Source organism: Vipera berus (genome assembly GCF_964194415.1).
Source record: "Vipera berus genome assembly, chromosome: 1".
Taxonomy (NCBI): domain Eukaryota; kingdom Metazoa; phylum Chordata; class Lepidosauria; order Squamata; family Viperidae; genus Vipera; species Vipera berus.
The window spans coordinates 263,530,149-263,555,449 of record NC_138202.1 but is presented as its reverse complement, the minus strand read 5'-3'; the positions used below and the strand labels follow the sequence as shown (position 1 = coordinate 263,555,449).

The 25,301-nt window shown below is 37.7% G+C and overlaps 1 protein-coding gene across 2 annotated transcripts in view; it reads left to right on the top strand.

Moving 5' to 3' along the window:
- The window catches only part of PTPRK (protein tyrosine phosphatase receptor type K), a 406,781-nt gene that overhangs the window by 307,330 nt on the left and 74,150 nt on the right, over positions 1 to 25,301 (top strand). For both annotated transcript variants that reach the window (XM_081312601.1, XM_081312600.1), the window contains exons 9-13: positions 1,754 to 1,863; positions 4,374 to 4,575; positions 8,881 to 8,986; positions 17,696 to 17,969; positions 21,686 to 21,722. In XM_081312601.1, the coding sequence (XP_081168727.1) occupies positions 1,754 to 1,863; positions 4,374 to 4,575; positions 8,881 to 8,986; positions 17,696 to 17,969; positions 21,686 to 21,722 (729 nt within the window). The remainder of the gene's footprint in view (positions 1 to 1,753; positions 1,864 to 4,373; positions 4,576 to 8,880; positions 8,987 to 17,695; positions 17,970 to 21,685; positions 21,723 to 25,301) is intronic.

Below are 25,301 nucleotides of genomic sequence, written 5' to 3'. Positions count from 1 at the left end.
CAGCTCAGCAGATATTCCAGTGTAGCCTCAACCAATGCTGACTGGGGAATTCTGGGATTTGAAGGCCACATGTCTTAAAGTTGCCAAGCTTGTAAAACACTGACCTAAACTAAAAGAAACAAAAACAAGCATTCCCCACTTCTAGACCTGCATTCTCAAAAGCATTCTAAGTAACAATATGAGTTGTGCCTTAAATCTGTGTTCAATATATGTGCATCCCCAACTGTCCCCATTTCCTCATTCTATTCTTGTTTATTGCTCTAGGTTTAATGGTGGCAGTGAAAAAAGTGATGTATGAACGTTTTTCATACTTATGACTGTTGCACTATTGCCATGGTCATGTGTTCCGGTTCTCATGTGATCACCTTTTGTGACCTTCTGACAAACAAAGTCAATGGGAAAGCCAGATTCACTTAACAACCATGATACAAACTTAACAACTGCAGTGATTCACTTAACAACTGTGGCAAAGTTTGTAAAAGGGGGCAAAACTCACTTAACTGTCTCGCTTAGCGACAGAAATTTCTGGCTCAATTGTCAATAAGTCAAGGACTATCTGTAGTGGAATTTTTCAAGTTACTTTTTCTTAATGCAGTGCAATTAACACCAGCAAGGCCATGGAACCACAAATGTGATTGGCTGTGAAGATGGATTTCAAGTTAATTTGCATGATAACCAGTTTTTGCTTCTCTGCTGGATTCTAATTTCATTCTCACTGCACAGTGATGATTCCCAATCCTTTGATTTTATACCCAGCCCCAAAGTCCTGAATGTGCAGCCTTGGTGGCTAAATTTGTAACAAATTATCCAACTTTGCATATAATATAACTGTATTAATTTACTAGGTATATTACAGTGCAGTTATTGATCAAAAGCAGGGGTCGAAAGAAATCTACCAACTTGGGCCAAAATATATGCCTTGAAATCCAAGTTTCCTTTGAATTGTAGTAAAGAGAAACAAATAGCGTTCCCATAGAAAGCAAATGAATACCTGCAGGAGTTCAACAAGAGCCACAGTACAGCCCAGAAGGACTGTCAAGGCACATCAGAGGCACATCACATAATTGATCTGAGGTGATATTTTTGTCAGCTTTGGGAGGCAAAGAACAGCAGTCTGAAATGGACTTATGGATGGATGCATTTCACAAAAGATGAGAGTTCTAAATTTCATCTGTGTATCCATGATAGCTTTACATTGTGAATTTATTTTTAATTTATCAAATTACATCGTTAGTTTTACTTTCACGCAATCTGAAATAAATCTGATGCCAGTAAAGGACTTCCTGACATTTCTTAATGCTGCAGGCATACTGCATAATTTTTTCTGTTATCCACTAACTCATTTTTTGCTTCTATAAAATTGCTACATGTTTTGAAAACCTGTAGGAAATGTTGTATGTGAATTTGTGTACCTTAAATTAAAGCACAAGAAAAAATAATTTAAAAAGCTATTTGAATATAGATTTAGGTTTTTAAATAAAAGCAAATTGTGGCCCATCTCAATGTTTTTGAATGTACAGTTCTTCTGAGATTATATATTGATAATCGGAAAGAGCTGTGAGGTGTTTTAATAGATGCCTTATAGAACTGAAATACAGAATAATTTAAAATTTATTTTCTTGGCTGTTATTCTCATACATAAACAAATATATTTAATGCAGTATTCGGCAGCCACAGGCTAGTTAAACTAGGAGCATGCAGAATATAAATAAATGAACTGTAATATTGTATACTATTAATTTTATTTTTGCAGTGCCTGGCCCTGTACCTACAAAATCATTAAAAGGAACTCCCTTTGAAGACAAGATCTTCTTAAATTGGAAAGAACCAATGGACCCAAATGGTATCATCACCCAATATGAGGTAGTAATAACATTTATTTATTCATTTATTTTCATTGATCATATTTCTACCCTGCCATCTCACCTAAATGACTCTGAGCACTTACAACAAATATAATATAAACCATAAATAAGAACAAAGTTATTCAAAGAGCTAAATAAATTATTATTTTTTGCTTAATCAGGCAAAAAACTACGAGTTTATTTTTTGGGGGGAAAAAAGAAAAATAAACTAGAGATGGCATTTTTATCTGGATTCTGGATATAGGCTATGAGATCCCCAAGGCTTTTCTTTCTTTTTTTTCAATCATCAGGATCTTAATAGATCAGTAGATCATCTGCTTAATCAGAATGCATTGTTATACTGTGTGTATTGGTTTTAAATATATCTCTGATCAGAAGCACTCTAAATATTCTAAATTGATCCCAGGATATCAGAAAAGCAATGAAGAATTATAGAAATTTTAAAAAGCTATGGTAGCACCTTATTTTCAGTCTATTTGTGGTAAGTGAGCTGTTACTTCATAGAGTCTCTGGCTGCCTTGTGGGGTTGTCTCACCGCTCACTGATCAGCCTGCAGCTAAACAACATATGGTAGAAACCATTTCCATACTGTTAAAAGTGTTTTAAAACCCAGCATTTTGGAGCATATCAACTCAGAAAGGCACATGGGCAGTCTCTCCTGTTCAGAAAACATATTTATTAAATTTATATGCTGCCGATCTCACTGTCAAGTGACTCAATCTATGTTACTTTGAGGTACAAAGGGTGGAAGAGAATTGTGTTATGATGTATCCTTGTCTCTGCATGTATCCTTACCTCTACATGAATGTATTAAACCATATGAAAGTATTGGGGCCACATAAACATATAAGGAATTGGGTATGTCTAGTTTAATGAAGAGAAGGGTGAGGGGTGACATGATAGCAGTGTTCCAATATCTCAGGGGTTGCCACAAAGAAGAGGGAGTCAAGCTATTCTCCAAAGCACCTGAAAGCAGGACAAGAAGCAACAGATGGAAACTAGTCAAGGAGAGAAGCAAACTAGAACTACGGAGAAACTTCCTGGCAGTTAGAACAATTAACCAGTGGAACAACCTGCCTCCAGAAGCTGTGAATGCTCCAACACTGGAAGTTTTTAAGAGACTGGACAGCCATTTGTCTGAAATGGTATAGGGTTTCCTGCCTGAGTGGGGGGTTGGAATAGAAGACCTCCAAGGTCTAATAGTAATAATAATAATAATAATAATAATAATAATAATAATAATAATAATAATAATAATAATAATAATAATAATAATAATAATAATAATAATAATAATAATAATATTGTTGCCCATTTTTCAATTTAAGGAACAGCATATCACTGTCAACACACCACACATCCTACCCAATGATAAATCTGTAAATTAATCCTTAAATTAGCATATACTGCTAATGATCTTTTGCTTCAGTCACAGAGTGGATAGAACTCTTAGAATAAAAATGAAAAATACAGGCTAAAATTGCGTAATAATGAAGTCTTGTCTTCGCCAATACATTGCCAGTGAGCTTGTAATAGATGACAAAATCTAGGACTTAAATATGCAACTTAGATCTGGTAGCATTAATATATAGCCTTCAAAAATCATGATTTAATGGAACCCTGTCCAATGAAGGCTACAGATAATATATGTGAGAATTATTAATAGATATGAGACATTTCTAGACTTCAAGGTTTTCTCTCCTGGAAATTTGAAATGCAAATACTGATTTTTTTATTTAAAAAAATCATATATTTGACAAATGAGCCCTTGTGGAATGAAGGGGAAAATAATTTGGCATCCAATTTATTTTTTAGAAATAGGAAGTCTTGTCAATACCACATTTCTCGTTAAACTAAATATCTGTTAGAAGCACTTAAATGCCTCAATCATATATTCCAATGATTTAGTTTTTGTTGTATTTTAATGGGTACTTTTAATTGTTGGTTCTTCAATAAAAACACTTATAGGAAGAGTTCAGTTTATGCACTGTATATTCAGCATAAACACTTGAATAAGCAAATATCATCACACAGCTTCCGTACGCATAAGTTAATTAGAAAGAAAAGAGGAGATGTGGTAATATGCTACAAAATAAATAAATAAACAAACAAACACACAAATAAACCTGTTTAGCATTGTACAAATCACAGCTGTTTGTATAATTTGTGGCCCACCAGTCATATTTTGTAGTCCTACGGATCAGTACCAGTGCTTTTTTTTTTTGGGGGGGGGGGGAAAGGTGCCGGAACTCACACACATCATACAACCCGCCTTGCCTACCCTACAAGGTTCCATCCAAAAAAGGTGCCGGAACTCCGTTCTGAGCGTTCTATGAGAAAAAAAGCCCTGAGTAATACTATACTTATATGTCACTACAGGAATTCAAAGAAAATGGGAAATTCAAAGACTAAAGTGAAACATTATTTGAAGAAAACTTGGGAACTAATTCACAGCAATGTGCTAACAAGGCTTGGAGTTCCACTAAACACTTGACATAATTTCCACAGGTCAGTTACACCAGTATACGATCCTTTGATCCTGCAGTTCCAGTGGCTGGGCCACCTCAAACTGTGTCGAAATTATGGAACAGTACACACCATGTTTTCCCCTATCTACATCCCGGGACTACCTATCAGTTTTATATAAGAGCCAGCACTGTCAAAGGTTTTGGACCAGCTACAGCCATCAATGTAACTACCAATATTTCAGGTAAGGACAAACATGGAAAAGTTGTAAACTTTATCATATTAAATCTCCTTTCTTCAATTGAAACCAGTGCCATTTCCATATAAGGAAGACATCAAAGGCATACACAGTAGTGGCTGCAAACATGAATATAGTAAGTGGGTAATGACAAAAAGGCACCAAGAAAGAAGGCTATGTGTATTTATGGATGGTATATAGACTGTTTAAAATTCATACTGAATTATCAAGATTGTCATGAAACCTGGCAAATGGTTGGCTAAAATCAACTATGCAGTTACGTGTATTTATTTTTGCTATGTTATATATTAGAATGCAGCCTAGTATTCTTTACATTGAAGGAATTGTGGGAATTGGTGCTAGTCTGCTTTGGTTTGATTAGTTTTTAACTAATTTATGTGGCCCCCATCTGATGAAGGTGACTCTGGGTGGCATGCAAAGATTAAAATACAGAACAAAACAAAAATCTCCCATTAAAAAATCTCCCATTAATTGGTTCATTAAAACCAATATTCAAAAAAAATGTTATGCATAAATGAAACTGATAGTTCTCCAATTTTTAGAAAATGCACTATTTTAATCATTTTTATATACCATACTGCAGTCTGCTAGCAATCTTTGCGAACAAATAAGTTAAACTTGTCCTGCACATACAGACAGTAATTGGGACCAGCAACCTTGTCACTAAGCAACACGGTCACAAAGTGAGATGTGACAATTTAGGATGGCAGTGGCAGCAGTCCAGTAGGTTGTCATTAGGCAAATGCCATGCAGTTGCAGCATCCTATGGTCACATGATTGCCATTTGCAGCCTCCTGCTGCCTTCCTCGTTAACTCTGCTTGTTAGAAGCAGGCAGTGAAAGTCGCAAATGGCAATCGTGTGACCATTGAGATCCTATGATTGCAGAAATACTCTGATGGCTCCAACCGCAAGGACCCATCTTAAGTCTCTAATCCACAAGGACTTTCTACATATAAAACTGACGCAAATAACTATGGTCATACAGTTTATTATTAGTTTAGTTATATATTCTGGGCCTCTTCTTTGGTGTTATCTGAAGTGACTAGAAGTGAATAGAGCAAAATGAACACGGTACAGTTAGTTCATGACTTACGACCAGAATTTCTGTCACTAAGTGATGCAGTTGTAGTGAGAGACTGCACCACTTAGTGACCACAATTCCAGCACTCCAGTTTGCCCTCAATAACCCAAGAATCATGGATTGTTAACCAGAGAAGCCACAGGTAAGAGCACAGAGCAGCCACACAGGAGTGGGAGGCCCAGCACAGGTTGTGCATGAGTTGAAGGGGGCTGCATTGTGGTTCAAACCTGGAGCCATTCCTCAAAGCAGAGGTCCACAATCTTTCTAGGTTGTCGGCCCAGAGGGAACGGAAGGGGTAGCTTGGGCCACATGCACGTGTGTGCGATGCAAACAGGGGCAGTGCAAGTGCGCATGCAACACTGGGAGCAGGCCTAGCACCAGTGCGATGCTCAGGGCAGCACTAGCATGAGTATGGGGGAGGGCACACACTGATCAGCCATTCACGCGGCCTAGTGGCCAAGGGGCAACAGCCCAGTAGTAGGCCGTGTTCCACAGGTTGGGCACCCCTGTCTTAGCCAACTCAGCCTGGCCCAGCAATACGACACAAAGCTACCAGGCACCAGGAAGCCTCAGTCCCCCACTAGGCTGAGCAGTACTTGCAACTGCAGGGGCACTGCAGCTGGTGTCCCACCTATCCCTTCAACTCACCTATGCCTTTTTGGCAGCTCTGCACTGTGGCACTTATTTGGGCATGTCCTTCTACTGACCTGTAGCACATTTAGAGCTATCAGTTTAATTTGTCTGTATCTTTTAAATACCGATCTATAGAAGAACATGAAATTCTTTTTTAAAAAAAATGTTTTAATTCTGCTAATTTACTGCAAGCTTATCTTCTCTTAGAAGAATAGTCTGGTTTCCAGATTAGAGAATTTCTTGATACCAACATCCAGTTATCAAAAAGCAGCTGGATACAGGGTGTTTTTTTTCTCTTTTGTCTTGCTGCCAAATGTTCCCAATTAAACAGTTTGTGTTCTGTGACTCCCTGAGAAAGTCTCCTGCTTTTCTTGTTGCTCCACGTCAAAGCCTGAGTTTGTCCTGACAATAATAAATTAGTAGCTTAAGTATTGGTTGTGAGAAACTGAACCAATATTGGGCTGTATCCCTCTGGTGAATGAAAACAAAAGACAGTAAAGCTCTGATTCAGACAGGTTTCCTTTCATATACAATTTAAGATAATGGTCTTATTTAGTACCATAAGAAATATTAAAACACATAAAGTATCTCTGCATAATAAGCTCCATAATGAGGTCAATTCATTCTGAGTAACTTTATTTCCATCAACATCTTTAACATATTGGTTATCAATAAATTCCAATTGATTTGATCTGTTCTCATGAGAAATAGTTACTTTTTCTTTAAAATGTGACATGCTTTTATCTAGAGAGAGAGAGAAAGAAACTATTTCATTTTGTAACTACTTTAAATTACAAGCAAAAGCTTCTAAAATTACAGGCATTTTCATAGTAAATGGATTGTCTGGGGCCACTAACGCACTATTTCTCAACATTGACAACTTATAACCACATTTAAGTGTACATTATTACAAACAAGTCCCTACCCACTACCTTTTTAGTACAAAAAAAAGTCTCTAAGATGATGTTCAGGGTGTACAGTCTGAGGAACAGGTTATTTTTAAAGTCTGGATATAGTTTCGAAAATCCTCTTGAGACTGTAGTAAGAATTCCAGTCATGTTAAGAATGTTGACAACTTACTGTGCTATTGTCACAATTTGTGGCAAGGCTTAGAAAGTAGTAACAATTTCAGTTGAATGGTTGAAGATTTGACTGGCTCCTGAATGGTCTACTTTACCTTCATATGTAACCCAAATGAATTAGATGTCCCAACAAAATACATCACATTCTACTACAGTTTTCATGTATCCTGTTGTCCAAACTACCACATTTCATTGTGGTTTCCTTGCTCAGTTCAAAATAGCCCTACATAAAATCTGGACAGAATGTAAAGGTAAAGGTTTCCCCTGCCAGTCATGTCTGACTCTAGATCACGGTGCTCATCTCTGTTTCCTAGCTGAGGAAGCCAGCATTGTCCATAGACGCTTCTGTGGTCATATAGCCAGCGTGACTATATGCTGAGGTTCACGGAATGCTGTTACTTTCCCACTGAAGTGGTAACTATTTATCTACTTGCATTTACATGCTTTCAAACTGCTAGGTTAGCAGGAGCTAGGGAAAAGTAATGGAAGCTCACTCCATCATGAGGTAAAGGTAAAGGTTCCCCCGCACATCCGTGCTAGTCGTTTCCAACTCTAGGGGCTGGTGCTCATCTCTGTTTCAAAGCCGAAGAGCCAGCCCTTGTCTGAGGACGTCTCCGTGGTCATGTGGCCGGCATGACTAGACGCCAAAGGCACACGGAACGCTGTTACCTTCCCACCATAGTGGTCCCTATTTTTCTACTTGCATTTTTATGTGCTTTCGAACTGCTAGGTCGGCAGAAGCTGGGACAAGTAACAGGCGCCCAGTCTGTTACGCAGCACTCGTGGTACCTGGTCTCAAACTGCCAACCTTCTGGTTGACAAGCCTAGCATCTTAACTGCTTGGCTGCCACGCCCCATGGGATAGAAGGATGTAAAACAAAAGTGAAAAATTATTGTAGTATGCATGCCAATTTTTATAAGTCCTGTGATATAAATCTAGATGATGATATTATTTCCCAAGGATGAAGAGGTGAAGAGCACAGTTTCAGTGATTAATTTATATTGCTGTAAGGCATTACTAGTTCTTTTTTCTAATATTAACTATTAGTGCTATTTTCTGTCCTGACCAGCTTCAAAGTTAGTTTCAAATTATAGCTACAGAAAGTTTAATTTCATTCACTGCCCTGATTGAAAAATAGAATGAAAAAAATGTGGAAAGAAGGGAGTGTTATATCCTTGGTGAACTGCAGCAAATCTTGATTGTATGAAGCATCATAAAAGAAATCCAGTGATTCCATATTGGTTCCACACACAGAAGAAATTTAAGATAATTCAAAGAAATATCAATATTTTTACATTTAGTAAGCTTAGAAAATTTGAAAATTCTAATCAATATTACGATTTTTCAGTGTCATGACTAAATATATTTTTAACTTAAACCCTAGGATTTGCAATTTGATTCACTAGTTGCCATCAAGTAATTTTTTGTCTGTGAAAAGCTGGTAGAAAACCTGCATAATTTTTTATCAACGATGTCATTTTTTTTCATCCAGCTCCCACATTACCAGACTATGAAGGTATTGATGCCTCTCTCAATGAAACAGCAACAACCATAACTGTACTTCTGAGACCAGCACAAGCCAAAGGAGCACCTATCAGGTAAAAATAGTAATTACATGAAAATCCTCATGTAATAAAAATGGAGGGGGGAAAATTGGATCGGTAGCTGGCAACCTTTTGAGAGTTGTTTGGCCATACATACACATGCATACACATATTTGACAACCAGAAATTAGAGTGGACAAGGAGGTGTTTTTTTTTAAGAAAATTTATATTGCTGCCTACTCACACATGATGGTTTACAACAGGGGTCCTCAACCTTGCCAACTTTAAGACTTGTGGACTTCAACTCTCCCACCAGATATATCTCCTTAGGGAACAGGACCTGCAACATTCCTTGTCTCCCCATTCTAGTGGGTAGGGTAGATGGGACCGGCAAGTGGTGGTCCCTCACATAACCTGGTCCCAAGCCATGAAGGGCTTTAAAGGTGACAACCAGCACCTTGAATTGGACTCGGAAGTAAATTGGCAACCAATACAGTTCCTGCAGGAGCGGTGATACATGTTCACACCGAGGTCAACACAAAACCATGTGGGCCACTGCATTTTGCACTTAGCCCCTACCTGTACTCTTTATACACTTATGATTGTGTATCATTGTGTATCATCTGACCCATCCACTGCGATAATCAAGTTCACAGATGATACAACTGTGGTGGGTCTTATTACAGGTGGGGATGAGATAGCATATAGGGCGAAGGTACAAAAACTATCCATATGGTGTAGTAACAACAACTTGCACCTAAACATTGGCAAGACGAAAGAGATGATGTTAGACTTCCGGAGAAAAAAGGAGGAACCTGCCCCACTTTACATCGGGGAGGACTGTGTGGAGAGAGTTTCCTCCTTTAAATTTCTGGGAGTCTACCTCTGTGAAGATCTGACCTGGAAAGTTAACACAACCCAGGTGGCTAGAAAGGCCCAACAGAGGCTTCACTTTCTTAGGGTCTTGCAGAAGAACAGGGTAGAACAATGGCTAATGACCCTCTTTTACCGGTCTACTATAGAGAGCGTCCTCTCATATGGTATTGTGGTTTGGTATGCTGGTCTGACAGCCGCGGACAGGAAAGTATTACAGAGGGTAGTGAGCACAGCACAAGACATTGTGGGCTGTCCCCTGACACCACTGGATGACATCGCCAGGGCTCGTTGCCTTGGAAGAGTGAGGAAGATTCTCAGGGATGACTCACACCCTGGACGGTATCTCTTTACTCTCCTACCATCCGGTAGGAGATATAGGAGTATAGCCAGCCGTACCAACAGGCTGAAAAATAGCTTTTATCCGTGGGCTGTTAGGCTTTTAAATGGGATATAATCTCTGTGAATTTATGCAGAATTGACTTGGGAGGCCGGTGTGTGGTGTAGTTGTTTCACATGGTGTGGTAGGATGGAGGGTTTGTTGTCACTGTGTGTTGGGGGGAGAGAGCACGGGGGGAGGCTCAGCTAATCTCAATGTACACATGTTGTACTTTGACAATAAAGGTTTATTATTATTTATTATTATTAACTGGAGCTTCTGGATGCTTTTCAAGGGTAACCCCATTTAGAGCGCATTGCAATAGTCGAGGAGGGAGGTGACTAGGCCATGAATGACTATGAATAGGTATTATCATGACATCATGCAAATGGGATGGGATATTTCTATTTTTGAGGTGGTTTCCATGTTTTGTTTTGTTTTGCTTTGCTGTTTGGATATGCTATCCCTATAGCTAAGACCTTAATGCATTTTTTAAAAAAGAAATCCTACACAAATTATCCCTTTGTCAAAAGATCTTAATAATTCAATGAAAGAATGATCTGAAGTCTCTGTGATGTAACTGTTTTGCACTTTATTAAATGCTTTAGAAGGTTTTATTCCATTATAGAAGGCCTTACTTCAGCGTCAACTGGCAAAATATTGAATTGCACAAAACTATATAATTTAGATAGATTTCCCTCATTTCTAGTCTTGATTTCAATAGAAATTGTGCATTGCAAAAGTCACCCTGTCCTGTACAACTGTTCCATTGTCTTTCTTACCTGCTCCTTACACATAGCTCTTGAAGCAGATGTTTGATAATCCAATTCAAAATTGCAGGTGCTGTCAATCATTTCTTAAGAGGCAACATGCTGCAGTAGTCACAGTTCTAATCATGGCAGACTCGTGTCTTGCCTGCCAAGTGTTATATCATAATCTGTAGTTTTTTATGGCCTCCTGAAGCTGTAAGCCAAACAACAGATCTGAAATACAAAGGGAGACTGGATGAATCAGTGTTTATAATAAAATATATAGCTATTTCTTACCAAGCTGGAAATCCTCAGCTCAGCCAGTAAAGAATAAATATTTATTCAAAAATGAGATAAGTCTGGGTATGCACAATTACAGACACACAGGCACAAATAATTCATCTTTCTGTTAAGATGTGTCTTCAGATTTATAAATAAATGTATCAGAAAATTGCTAGTGGAATATTATGGATATTCTATTGATGTCATTGTTCCATGTTCCAGGTCAAATTTACCATCTTCTTTGATATTGTCTGATATTGTCTAAATTAACATAAAAACATAAGAATTGTTCTGCAGGAACAGAACAAGACCCAACATTTTTTTTCTCACAATGACTAACCAGATGATTTGGGGATATTCCCAAGCAAGATTTGAAGACATACTTATTTTTTTGTCTCCAACTACTATAGAATCTGAAGACATGGTGCTTCCAACCTAGAAGACTGATAGGGCAAACAATTATGTATAAATAGCCAGTGAACCTGATGTTCCCTCACACTGATAATATTATCTAGCCTGGTAAGGAAACATCTACAAGAAAACAACCAAGCTCAGAGAGCAGCATGAACTCAACAGTTCAACTCTGAGTTAGATACATTGTCTTCTATTGGAATAGTATTACAATCAGTACTTCCTTTTGGCTTTACCATACGTTTGTATCAGAATGATTGACAGCCACCATTTAAAATTAAATCCAGTCGCTTGAAAGACTCATTATCCTATTGTAAGTTATTTAGGTTATTTAATAAATGTAGTTTATATAAACACACAATGACTAGTTTATTTAATAAATGTAATGTCTTGTTATATTTTAAGCACGAATGTACTGAGATTACATGAATGCAATTGCAATCCTCCAGCACTGCACCCAGTTCTCCATTGTTAGCCTCAAACTTCTTTCAATAATTCAAGATCACCTTCAGAGTTCTGATCAGAGGGGCACTAACTTATTCCCGGATCTAATTCATATTTGTGGCCAGATAATGCCTTCTACAATGATTCTGTAGAAAAATCCAGACTTCCATTGTTTTTTTTATTTATACTTTTGGTGTAAAAAGCAACACCTTTCCTAATACATTTTTTCCTTCCTTATATTCTGGAATGTTCACATCACCCAGATTCTCTCCATTCCTCCAGACTTCTATTCACCAAATCTGTGCTTTTGCTTTTTCACCACCAAACACTCCAATTCCCTTTCTTGGCTTGGAGGACTTTTAGCCTGGAAGAGAAATTTCTGTACTTAATGTCCCTTTTCTGTTGCCAATGAGGCAAACCTTTTTCCTGGCCTTGTCATCATCTTTTTGTCTTCTGATTTCTGTGACCTTCCATTAACAATTTCCAACACTGGTTCTATCATTTATAATATTTCCTGAAATGTTTATAGTATCCTTCTCAGAACACTATGCTGCCCATCGCTAGTCTGCTTCCCCAGGGATCAATTTCAAAGCTGCTCAGGCACCTTTCCTGATGTTGCTATTATTTATTTATTTATTTATTTTATTGAATTTGTATACCGCCCTATTCCCGTAGGACTCAGGGCAGTTTACAGGGCAGTTAAAACCATGAAATACAAAAATTAAAATCAATTAAAACAAATTAAATTCAAGCCCCAAGAGTAAATCTAAAACCCAGTTAAATTAACAACCCCACAGTCTGGACCAAACAGATCAAAGAGCCAAGTTTTCAGGTCCCGGCGAAATGAGCGAAGGTCGGGGGCAGTCCTAAGTTCTGTGGGTAGTTGGTTCCATAGGGCAGGCACACCCACAGAGAACGCCCTTCCCCTGGGAATAACCCACCGGCATTCATTAACCGGCGGTACCCTGAGAAGGCCCTCCCTGTGGGGGCGCACAGGACGATGGGAAGATGATAGGTTCATTTTGTGTTCTCAGAAGATTCTCAAAGTCTAAATCTTAAATAAAATCTTATTGCGCCTAGCCCCAACCCCGACTTCTTACATTTTGCTTTATTTTTTTAAACTTTATGCACACTACACAGTATTTCCATTACCCCAATTATAATTATTCTAAACAGCACAGAAATTGACTTTGACAGGTTTACTGATCACCTGGTATTTTGGAGAGCAAAAGCCCTGTTGGTTGGGTTGCATTGGCTGCTCAGAAAAATAAGAGCAGCTGGGTCTGTAAAGTCTAAGATAAGTTGCCTGTGTTCCCAACAGAGTAGTCCAGCTGTTTAGGTGAAACTTTGGAACTTAGATTCTATATTCTCAAACTGCAGACAAGGCATCTGAACATATTCGTAGAATAAACTTTCTCACTTTGTTTATCATCCTTTGCCCAGGCTGCTTTTCAGTTCCCTGTCACACTCGCTTTGCTTTTTGCTACTTGCCTAGATTTTACCCAAACAAAATAAACAATATATGAATTTAATCTTGAAGTGATGTAGATTTGCTTCTGGCTCATTAACCCTGAAAGGTCATAGTTATAACTATAATCACATCCAATCTGTATTAAGAGCATTTTAATTGATTTCTTGACATTCTTTTGAGCCATAGCATGGCCTGGGCTTGTGATGCAATTTGCTATTAATAGTTAGATACTGTAGACAGGAATATAACTGAGAAAATGGAGACAGCAACTCTACTAAGGTTTTATTATTTCCATATTGCATGCGTGGAAATCATCCAAACTATGATCTGCTAATTTAGATAGGGATTCTAGTATTCATACTTAAGTATTCATATTTAGCAGTTGTTATCTATTCAGTTTTCACTCAGTTGCTCCCTACCTCTCACCTTTTCATTAGTGGATTTTTCACCAATGTATCAAACCTCAGTTACTGTGAGTTGAAGGTACAATTATTGTTCCTTATTCCATGGATTACACTTGCAGTTATATGGATTGAAGAATGTTCTTTCACATCTACTAGAGATATATTCTGGTAACTTCGTCTGCATTTGTGCTGTTCTTTTTTAATTCTTCCTCGGCAGGAAATGGAATCACAGCCCTGCAACCAAATATTTATTTATTTAGGCAGTTTAGATGGCTAAACTCATATCACTGAGAGGCTAATAGCTGTTCAGAACAAAAGCAGCAACAAAATAAAATGCATAAACAGCAGCCAAGGTGAAAACCAATTAAAATAGCCATCTCATGATCCCAGGTTACCTTGAACAAGGCCTTGTGAAGGACTGTATCCCCATCAATCAGAATCCCAATGTTTTGGAGACAGCCCTGTAAGAAGATAGGACTAATAACACAACAAGGTTTGGAAGCCAGCTTGAAATTTTGATTAAAAACCAGGTCTGGATAGGTGAACTACGGTTAATGGAGGGAAGAGGAAAAATAAAGTTTGCCTGACTTTGTGATTATAATGGCCAGGGACGGACCCATAGGATGAAAGATGAAGAGTCTCTACTATTTTTCCCCAGAAATTATTTGAGCTTTACTCATTTTGACCTTGGCACAGTGGCTTTGTAGTATTTTTTGCTGCCACAAGCTATCTCAGTTGGGAATACCCTCCTGCTTAACATCAGAGGGTAGAACATAAACTAATCCACAGCCTCTTCTGACAAATCAAGGAATACATGAATTATGAAAATAAATTTAAAAGTATTGTGCTTCCTCCTGTAACTGTAGTGTGACCTCGAGTGTACTGGACAAAACCAACCCCACTCCGGTAGGAGTCAAAACAATAAAATTGAGTTTTATTTAAAATAAGAAAAGAAAAAAGATGTGCGACTTTCCTCTCCATGTTAAGCAGCCTCTTGTGAGAACAATATCGGACAAATTACTCCTATAGCATTGCTGAAATTACAAGCAGCGTATTAAAATGATCTCCCAGAAAATAGTTCAAAGAAGAAATAAGATGAGAGATTCCAAATCCATAAAGAAGGACTAACCATACAAACTGCTGAGCCTGTGCAGAGAACCTGAAATTACAGCCACTAAGCAACAATTCTAAAATCTCAAGGATGTTAAAAAGCATTTAACTAATGACACTCATTGAAATAAAACCCGAAGTTCTAAGAGACAGAGCTAGCTGAGCTTTGGTACCCAAACAATTCCTAAAATCACAAGTCCCTTCCTGATTCAGGGTTACCTTGACACACGTTTTGTTTGTCTCTTGAACATCCAACTTTTCTTTTTGCAGTTTATAGGAGATGGTAAAGCCCCACAGAGTACTTTTCATTCTCCCTTCAAGGCTTGGATCGTAAACCACCCGCTTTTTCTTTGCCTGGTTGAGAGGCTTCCCTTTTGTCCAATTTGAACACACCTGGATTTGTCTCCCTTGCCTGCCTACATGTTCCTATCTATTGCATGTATGTTTAGATGAAACTGTTGGTGTTGAGGTTAGTTCTGTGTCTCAGAGTAGCCTTCAACCTTGATATGGTGGAAGTGACCAAAGATAATAAATGTGGGGCAGAAGGGCTTCCCGTTCCACCACAGAAGGCTTTTTCCCCCTACCCATGTTTAAAGGATGAATAATCTTATATTTGCAGCTGGCAGCAGATGATTTAGGAGTATAGGATACAGAACATCTAGTAATGTATCTGAACCAGTTTGCACCATTCTGATGGTGTGTGTGTGCGCGCGCGCGCTGGGTTAAATATCCTTCCTTTTGAAGTGACCACTTTTTATTTTATCATATTTCATTTTGTCAGATGGCTGGGAGAAAGATTCTGAAATAATTCTGACTTTGAAATGAGAGCTTTAAGTTCATATTTGGGAATGATGGCACTGCCTGTCAAAAGATCAGAACGCTGCATTTGAACTGGTTGTCCCATTTCAGTTGTTTTGCCTCTTTCTTTTGCATGGAAAAAAAAGGATTATAATTATGATCTCTACTGAAATGGACATTAGAAATGACCAAGTGCTGTCTTTGAGAGGAAGCTATTGGCAAGTTTTGGCATAAAGTAAATAAATAAATATTGGTGTATTTTTTTTTAATTGCAATATTAAATAGGCTGAATGCCATCTGCTCCAACAATTTGTCAGTGGCAACTATAGGGAAAGGAGCCGACTATTTGGAGAGAGTGGACAGATTTCTCTCCATCTGTGCTTGTATTACAAAATGTCGTTTATATTTTAGATCTGCATAGTTGTGAGTCAAGATGTCATATCAAGGTCAAAAGGTAGAGATGCCTGTCAACATGCTTTGTCTTGGTGTAACATGACAAGTGCAATTTGGTGCTTCAGGCATGGCTTAGAGCTGCCCTGTTGAGCCTTCAAACTGAGCTTTCTGTATTATCATTTCAAAGGGAAACGCTAACTTTAAATGCTGCAAATTATCAAGCAGAATGCTTAATCTATTACAAATTACTCTGTGTAATGTGAAATCTAGTCTTGGACTGCTCAAATGCCAAAGCCTTTAAAGTTGAAAGGGTTTCCTTGAAGCCCAATCCTGAGCTCACTAGATACATTGAGCTTTTAACTCTCAGTGTTCTCAAGATTATTTCCATTCTCCTGTCCTCCCATAGCAGTTTGAAGCAGACTTGCAGTCACCTTCAATTCTGCTGACCTTGAAATGTTGGGAATAGGCAGGAAAACACTACAGGCCAGGTGGTACCTACTCTCCTGCTAGCAGTAGTAGAATGCAAAAAAAAAAAAACACCATACAGCCCATGAACCATCTTTAGCTTGTGCCATCTTGAAGAAACAAAAATAACCCTAACTCATGCTCCCGTTCCACATAACAAACTGCTGTAACTTAGCAGAGTCTCAGAAATATATATATTCCTTCCAGGAATCTAATGGGCATGAATCTCCACTATGATTCTTTTGACTTATGGTTGATTATGGGGTAAAAATGGATACTCTATCTCTTCCATGTTCTATGCTAGGGGTCCCCAACCCCCCAGGCCGCAGCCCACTATTGGACCTTGAATTATTCGGAACTGGGCTGCAGAAGTGGTGGGCGAGCACGCAAGCACTCATCCCCATTTGCACAAGCCATGGGTGAACACGTGCGCGCGGACCCCATTTGCATGAGCAGCAGGGAATGGAGCTGTGTGTGCACGTGCCCTTCCCTGCCACTCATGCGGAACCATCTCCTCCCCCCTTCCAGGGCACAAATCCAAAAAGGTTGCAGAACTCTGTTGTGTGCCATTGACCAAGTCAGTTAATAGATCTAGTTTTAGACATTTTTTTTTGCTTATTCTGTAGGTTGGGTCTTCATAGAGATTTGTTAGCATCCATAATAGCAGAGTAATTATGAAAGGTTCTTGGAGCACAATGATGATATGGACTTTGTTGACACACACCCCTTTGCTTCAGTATTTACCCTCCACTGACCATGCAACTGCACCAATACAAATCTGTTCTGAACTGATGCAAAGTCCAAATGTTGATGTGCCTTGACCAGCATGGCCAAATCATAGTCAGGGTGTTCTGTTTATCAAAGGGTTCATTTATGATCTTGCCATCTCTTTACTACAGCTTTTTAAACCAAGCCTGCTGCACGGTGACTATTTAGTCATGTACTCACTCATTCTAGCATTCTTCCTCTCTTGGTCTTGAACAGCGCCTATCAGATTGTTGTTGAAGAGCTGCATCCTCATCGAACCAAACGAGAAACCGGTGCAATGGATTGCTACCAGATTCCTGTCACATATCAAAATGCCCTGAGCAATGGCTCACCCTATTATTTTGCTGCAGAATTGCCTCCTGGCAATCTTCCAGAAGCAGCACCTTTCACAGTTGGTGACAATAGAACTTATCAAGGCTTTTGGAACCCACCTTTGGTGCCTCGGAAAGGGTATAATATCTATTTTCAAGCCATGAGCAGTGTTGAAAAGGTAAGAGCATAGAGACTTTTCTTGTTTATTTTGTTTGTTTGTTCATTGATTCATCCAAACCAGGGGGTCTTCAAACTTGGCCCTTTTATGACTTATGGACTTCAACTCCCAGAATTCCTTAGCCAGTGTGCCTGACTGAGGAATTCTGGGAGTTGAAGTCCACAAGTCATAAAAGGTCCAGGTTTGAAGACCCCTGATCCAAACATTCATTCATTCAATTTTCAACAATGCCAACTATAGTCCAACTCTAAATCAGTTGTTTTTCCTGTACTGTAACACCAAGACCGTGATCAAGAGAGAGGTCCCAAAAACAGCATGGGAAATTTGACTCTTTTGCTCTTTAATACCTGCCATGTGTGGTAAACAACTTGACATCAAGTGTTATTGTTGAATAACCCATATTTGTTATGGAATTAAAAAAATCTACACTTTATGCCACTTTCCTTGGAAATGTAATTCATGAGGACTAATAACAATACAAGAAAAGCTTTAGTATGACCAAAGATCTATAAAATATTTTTAAAAAAACAATGAAAATGCCCATATTTTAATATTTGGATTTATATTTTGGTATAGTCCAAGGTATTCTATTTTTTTTATTGAAAGGTTTTACAATACATTTTTGAATACAAACAACCCCCCTCCTCCCCCTCCCCTCTCCCCAACCCCTCTCCACCCTCCCCTCCCACCTCCCCGACTTCCCAGAGCTGAATACAGGGTATAAAAATACAAACAAACATAATCTAAAATATGCAAACAACAATAAAATATTAAATTCTATCGCACTTTAACGCTTAGTAAAATAACTACTAACTAATTATACATCATATAAATCCGCTACTTATTCAAATGCTAAGTGAAACTTTTTAGTCCCATATTTATTCTGAATATAATCAATCCATCTCCTCCATTCCACAGTGTATCTCTGTTGCGATTGGTCTTTCAAATACGCTGAGATCTTTGCCATTTCCGCCAAGTTGGAAACTTTTAAAGTCCATTCTTCTATAGTCGGCAGTTCTTCCTTCTTCCAATATTGCGCTACTAAAAGTCTCGCTGCCGTAATTAAATTCAACATCAACTTAGTATCTATAACAGTAATATCTGTAATAATACCCAATAAAAACAGTCCAAGGTATTCTAGTGCCTGAAAGAATATCAAGGATCTGTGGGGTGGGGGGGGAAGAGGGGAGCAATTTAAACTGACAATCTCCTTTGCCTTAGTAGTATCTTAAATCTATCAGCAGAAGCATAATTTTAATTATAATCTCAATTAGTGTGATTTTTTTTTGTTCTCTGATCTTAGTTCTTAGTCTGGCTTTCTTTCTGAAACAAACAAAAAATCCAGTTCTTGTAATTCATATATTCCACATACATTTTCAATGGCAAATATTCTGTCCAAAAATATTTAAAGAAGTGGTTTCAGTAAAATCAGTTTAGCCATGTTACAGTTTTTCATTTTTAAAACAAATAATCCCCTCTTTTCACCGTTCAAAATATTAAGTTGGTTTTGGAAAAAGAAAACCTAGGTTGCCTGGTAAACTAATACAAAATTACTAAGTTTTCATAGCCTTCATACTTATACTTCATACTTCATACCCCATACTTCAAATATAAAGAATACATTTTTAAAAGCCATTTATTTGAAATACGATCTAACTCTTTTCCTTGTTTGTACAAAAACTCAGTATACAAGTTAGAAATTACTTGACTGCTGTGCAGATGCTGAAGGTATGACCAGAGATTGCTACTGCAATTTCTTCACTGTTTGAATTTTTGGTGCCACTGAGCACTTCTTCTATTTCAGTATGTATATCAATAGAGAACAAAGCAACAGGAAGTTCAGTACTGCTGGCAGTTGTAGGTGTGAAAAGCAACATGACTAGATAACCCCCATGCTGATCCCATTGAGTCATTTTCTCTTATAAACCAAAATATGAGAGAAGAAGAGGGAGAAACAACATTTGGGATAGTAGCCAAGATATTTAGGGCTATGATTTCCAAATTAAGTATGGCCCTGTATAAAATCTTGGTCACCTTCTTTTATGATGTCCCAGTAGCAGATGGTTGGGGAAAGATGAAGGGAGAAAGGGAGAATTTGCTGTTAAATGGGTAGTCTTCAGAATAATTAATCTGCTTTAGAAAGACTGATTTTCCTACCCTGGCTTCAATTAATAATATAAATGTTTCAGCTTCAGTGATTTTACCATCAAACCTCTACAATGAATTTTTGCCTAATGTTCTAATTATAAAAATTAGCTGAATATTGTGGCAGGATGGGAAAATGGCATCATTTTTAAAGCCATCCTACAATGGCTTGTTGAAGCTGGAGGAGTTTCCTGAAACTAGAATGTACTTAAATTAATGACCATAAAATTGGTGATGTATTCTGAAAGAGAGGGGGATGGGGGAAGGAGAGAGAGAAAGAGCTGATCGTATTAACTTGTAAGTTCAATTGAGAGGTAGATTACCAGATGAAAAACAGAAGACTTAACATAAAATTTTGGAAACCACACTGATGTCAATACAGAAACATACATGTATGTGGAAAGATGCCTAATAACATATAGACTGGGTTCATATTCATGCTAACCAATGGCATGTGTAGCCATGGTTCATTGAATGAAGCACAGTTGGCTGGGTTCCCATAGTAGGCTAAACCAAAATAAGAAAACCATAATTTGGTTAAGTAGAATTGTGAAACTGGTTTCCAAGTATGGTATGATTTCCTCCCAGCTTTCAATTGAGGTGGCAAGAATTAAGCTTAGAATCCTCTGAATACAAAACATGTTCTTTATCTCTGAACTTGGGCTTTATAAAAAAAACTGTTTTACAAATTCCTTTCTAGATGGTATGTGACCCTTCTTTTTTGCAATTTTAAACTTGGATTAGAGATTTTAAACTTGGATTAGAGATTTCTAGATGGGGATGGAAGGATGAATATAAGGAATCTACTTCCACATTTGATAGGAATGTAAAATTAGATAGACTATTTGGTTTTATATATTGCACCTAATTAGTTGTGTAGTTGTTCCTATGTATTCGCTGTTCCTGCATTTTGCAACAGGATGATATTCAAATCATACAATATCTTTGTATTTCAACAGCTAAGGAGAGCCAGTTTGGCACACATCAGGAAGACCATGAGTTCTAGTCCCATTTTAGACACAAAGCCAGCTGATTGACCTTGGGCCAGTCACTTTCTCTCAGTCTTAAGAAGGAGGCAATAGAAACCCATTTGTGAAAACCTTGCCAAGAAAACTGGAGGAACTTTTCCTGGCAGTCACCAGGATTCAAAGGGACCCCCCCTCCCCCCCAAAAGCCAAGACTTGGGTTAACTTAAAAAGTTGACTTTCTCTTACCCATCTTCCATTCTTTAGCAGTTAAGAAGAGTTGGATTTTCTTGCTGCTGAGATTATATATTTAGTCAGAATTAATCAATGTCTAGAGATTAGCTAGATGCACTTTTGCTTATCTAAAATCCATTCCCCGAATATGCAAGCAAACTTGAAAGATCCAGTATTACTATGTAAAGACAGATTAGTGCAATCTCATTTTCCCTTTGCATTCAGGTGTAGCATTTATTACTCACATCTTCCTCATCCTATAATTTGTATACAATAACACACATTAAAGTACTGTTTTAGAATTTGCAAAGGTGATATACTGGTGGTACTAATAAATTTGGACTAAATGTATTTATTTATTTTTTTAAACAGGAGACCAAAACTCAGTGTGTTCGAATTGCTACTAAAGGTAAGACATGTTACACACACACCATGAATTAGAGGGCATAGTTATTTTGATTTTTTCCTGAGAGTTTACATTTTAAATTCTGTTATGCTTCCTGTAAAATGCTTGGGCTCTGCTTGATGTTGTACCATGCAGATGGGGGCAATCTTCCCAGGAGATGAGTTACTTCAACGCTAGCTCAGTAGAAAGTTTTGCTTGTAGGTGAAAATACAACAGCAGTATTGTTCAAAAGATGTCAGACTTCTCTTGTGCCAACCACAACTTATTCCAAAGAGCAAGTTGCTCAGAGCCCGGATTATTAAGTTGTTATTAGGAAGAAGCTTAATTCTAGCAAGTAGTTTGCTTTTGAATAAGAAACCTGTTATAAAGGGTAGATTAGAGGCGGATGTTTCTGGTTCTCTTTTGATGTCAATGGAGGGAGCTTTCTCTCTTTTATGAAAAGAGTTCACAGAAGGGTTGTATGGATGTAGATGTACTTCTTCGACTTTTTTTTTTTAAGAAAAGCTTATTTCACTCACTCATGGGGTAGGTAAGTTCTAGTGATAAGCTAGAGAGCTGGAAAAGATAGAAACAATTTGTAAAGTAAAAAAAAAACTACCAATTTGTAAAGTTACAGAAAACTAATCATGATAAAACTCTAGGATGAATTCTTGTCTAACGTTGTAATTATACAACGTTATAATTGCAGTTTTTCTCTCTGTTTGAGTTGTGTTCTTAAAAACGTAAGGGTGGTGTTGGGAATGATGATGTGTCCTTTCTTGAACCTAGAAAATGAAAGGCTAAATAACATGGAGATTTGTAATAAATACCCCTAGATTTTTTTCTTCCCATAAAGATGAAAAATGCATAATTGGCTATTAGATTACAGTGTAATTTTTAAATCTTGCATTTTACCCTGACACTATCATGCCATCCTGACTACAGAATAGAGCTGTATGTTTGAATGTGTGTGTGTATCTATAAAGCACTTCTTTTCAGATTGTTAATTATTTTCAGGCCTACAGGGCTGAACCTGCTCCCATTTTTTTCTGTAAGTGTGTGTGTGTGTGTGTGTGTGTGTGTGTGTGTGTGTATGCCTGGTTGTTGTAACTATATCTTCTCCTTTACACAAGAAGATAGTTAAACTTATCCATGTTTTGTTCCGAGGCAAGTGTCTTATATGTCTGGGGGTTTGGAGGATTTGCACTAGGATTTTGTGGTATCTTTTAGATTAATCTGGATGTGCCAATCCTATGACATGCAGATAGGTTTTATAGCTACACTACTCAGGAAAGCCAGTTGGGGCAGTGCTTCTACATTAATTACTTACCATGGGATAACATAGGATGCAAATGTAGCCCTAATGTCATTAAATCAAATTAAATTCAAACATAATAATGAATGATTTGATTATGTGATGTGTGGATTGTTAGGAACCACATGAATAGACCCTCTCTAGGATCATCTGTTGCCAACTTGGCCTTTGCAATTTTTCTAATGCTGCACTCATAATTACTGCTATAATGGAATCCACCCAATTTATTTCCTTTTGCCTTTTCCACATTGCACATTAGGTCTTCATATCATGCGTCTAAAATATGACAGTTTGAGCTTGATCATTTGTGCCTGGAGTGAGATATCTGAATTGATTTCCTCAATATCTATTTGTTTGCTTTCTTCGCTATCCATGGTATTCTCAACCTTCTCCACCATCAAAATGTAAAAGCACCAATAATTTTTCCATCCTGCTTCTCATTGCTCAACTTTCAGTTCCATATTCTGAAACTATTGACAGAATAATTATTTTTATATTATTATATTAAATATTATAATTATAATCTTTGTAGGTACAGATCTTTTTCCAAGGCTTTGGGGGCTACTGTGGCATATGTCCGGATTGCTGGTTCCTTTATTGTTTATGGTTGATCATATAAAGCAGAAGCTATCTACAACTATCTTCATTGTTGATTGTAAGAATAGTTGCTGTATCTATTGCCATAGTTATATCTCCTTTATATTTAATTTTAGTCCCATTTTTTTAGTATTCTCATTACCTTAACTTGTATATCATTACCATTTTCAGCTATCAGAGTAGTGTCTTCAGCCCTCGTGATGACACCATTACCAATTGGAAATCACCTTCCTCCAATTTAAAAACCATAGTCGTCTACTTCCAAGCCAGCCTCCCCCAATAATTGAATTTATTTTACTTTGTTTATTTGATTTCTATAGCCACCCATCTCAACAAATGATTCTGGGTGGCATATATCACCATAAAAGCATAAAAGAAAGCAATGCGGAGGGCAGGATCTTCAGCAAAATGGCACATCTTCTTGTCCCCACCAGCCAAAATTTCTTGGGTTATAGCTTATATATTCAGCATATTGGTTGAATAAATAAGGGGAAAAATATACAGCTTTGTCTCACTCCTTTTCTGATATTGAGTGAGTCTGTTTTGCTATGTTTCACTTGGATTGTGGCTTCCTTTTTGTGTGTAGGCTTTGCATAAGGACAATAAGATTTTATGAGATACCTGTTTTTCTTAAGGACATTCCACAAGTTGACATGATACAATTGAGGGCCTTTCTATAATCAATGAAGCACTTACAGGGTTTTTTTTAGTATTTTCATTTTTCTGTTATTCAGTGTGCATCAGCAATAAGGTCTCTGGTTCCTTGGCCTTTTCAGATGACCCTGATAAACATATGCAGAAGCTGTTGCCCAGGCAACAGGAGCTGATACATTTTTTTTAAAGTTTAGAACAGCCAGATAATATTTGGAAGTGACTCAAATGGACACCTCCCTAATTTACTTTTTTAATTATAAGGAAAAGGTGGGGGTAACAGCTTAATAAGACTTGTAAGATTCTGTTATTATAGCCAATAAAAATTTTGCACATTGGTGTAAGATGCTATAATTCAGAAGTACAGACTGTTGTTGGACAGATTGATGTTATGCATTTAAGTAACAATTATCCTATGGATCCACCAAACTTTTCATTCATAATCATAACCCTGGTTCCTGAATTAGTTGATGCTGCAGTGTGTTGCAGTTCATTAAAGCATGCATTTTTTTTATAATAGTGGTGATGGAAGAGCAAGTGGCTACCGTTGATTCTTTGCTACTTTTGATAATTCAAGGTCCCTTTGTGTGTATATCTGACAGCACATTTTAAATTGCTTAATGCCTTTAGAGGCTTCAAGCATTGCCCAGAGTGGAAAATACAAAATCAAATTATTGTGATAAGCACATCACATAATCTCAAGCAATAAAGTGCAAGGACCTAAAATCCCTTTGCAAACTACTTGGCAACTATCCCTAACTCTGCAAGCATCTTTTTTCCCTTCTCTAATTTAACAAGCGTCTCCATCAGCGAAACTTTATCACCTATAGAACTAACTTTGGGTCTTCTGGGTATTTGAGCAGAATTAAATTCCCTCCCACACATGCATTCACACACATGGGCATGTGAGCACACACACACACACACACACACACACACACACACAGACACACACACTTCTCATTTTTAAATTGTTTCCTTCCTACTTGTCTTAATGAGAGAGAATTAACTATACTTGCTCCAGGATTAGCAAAGGTGTT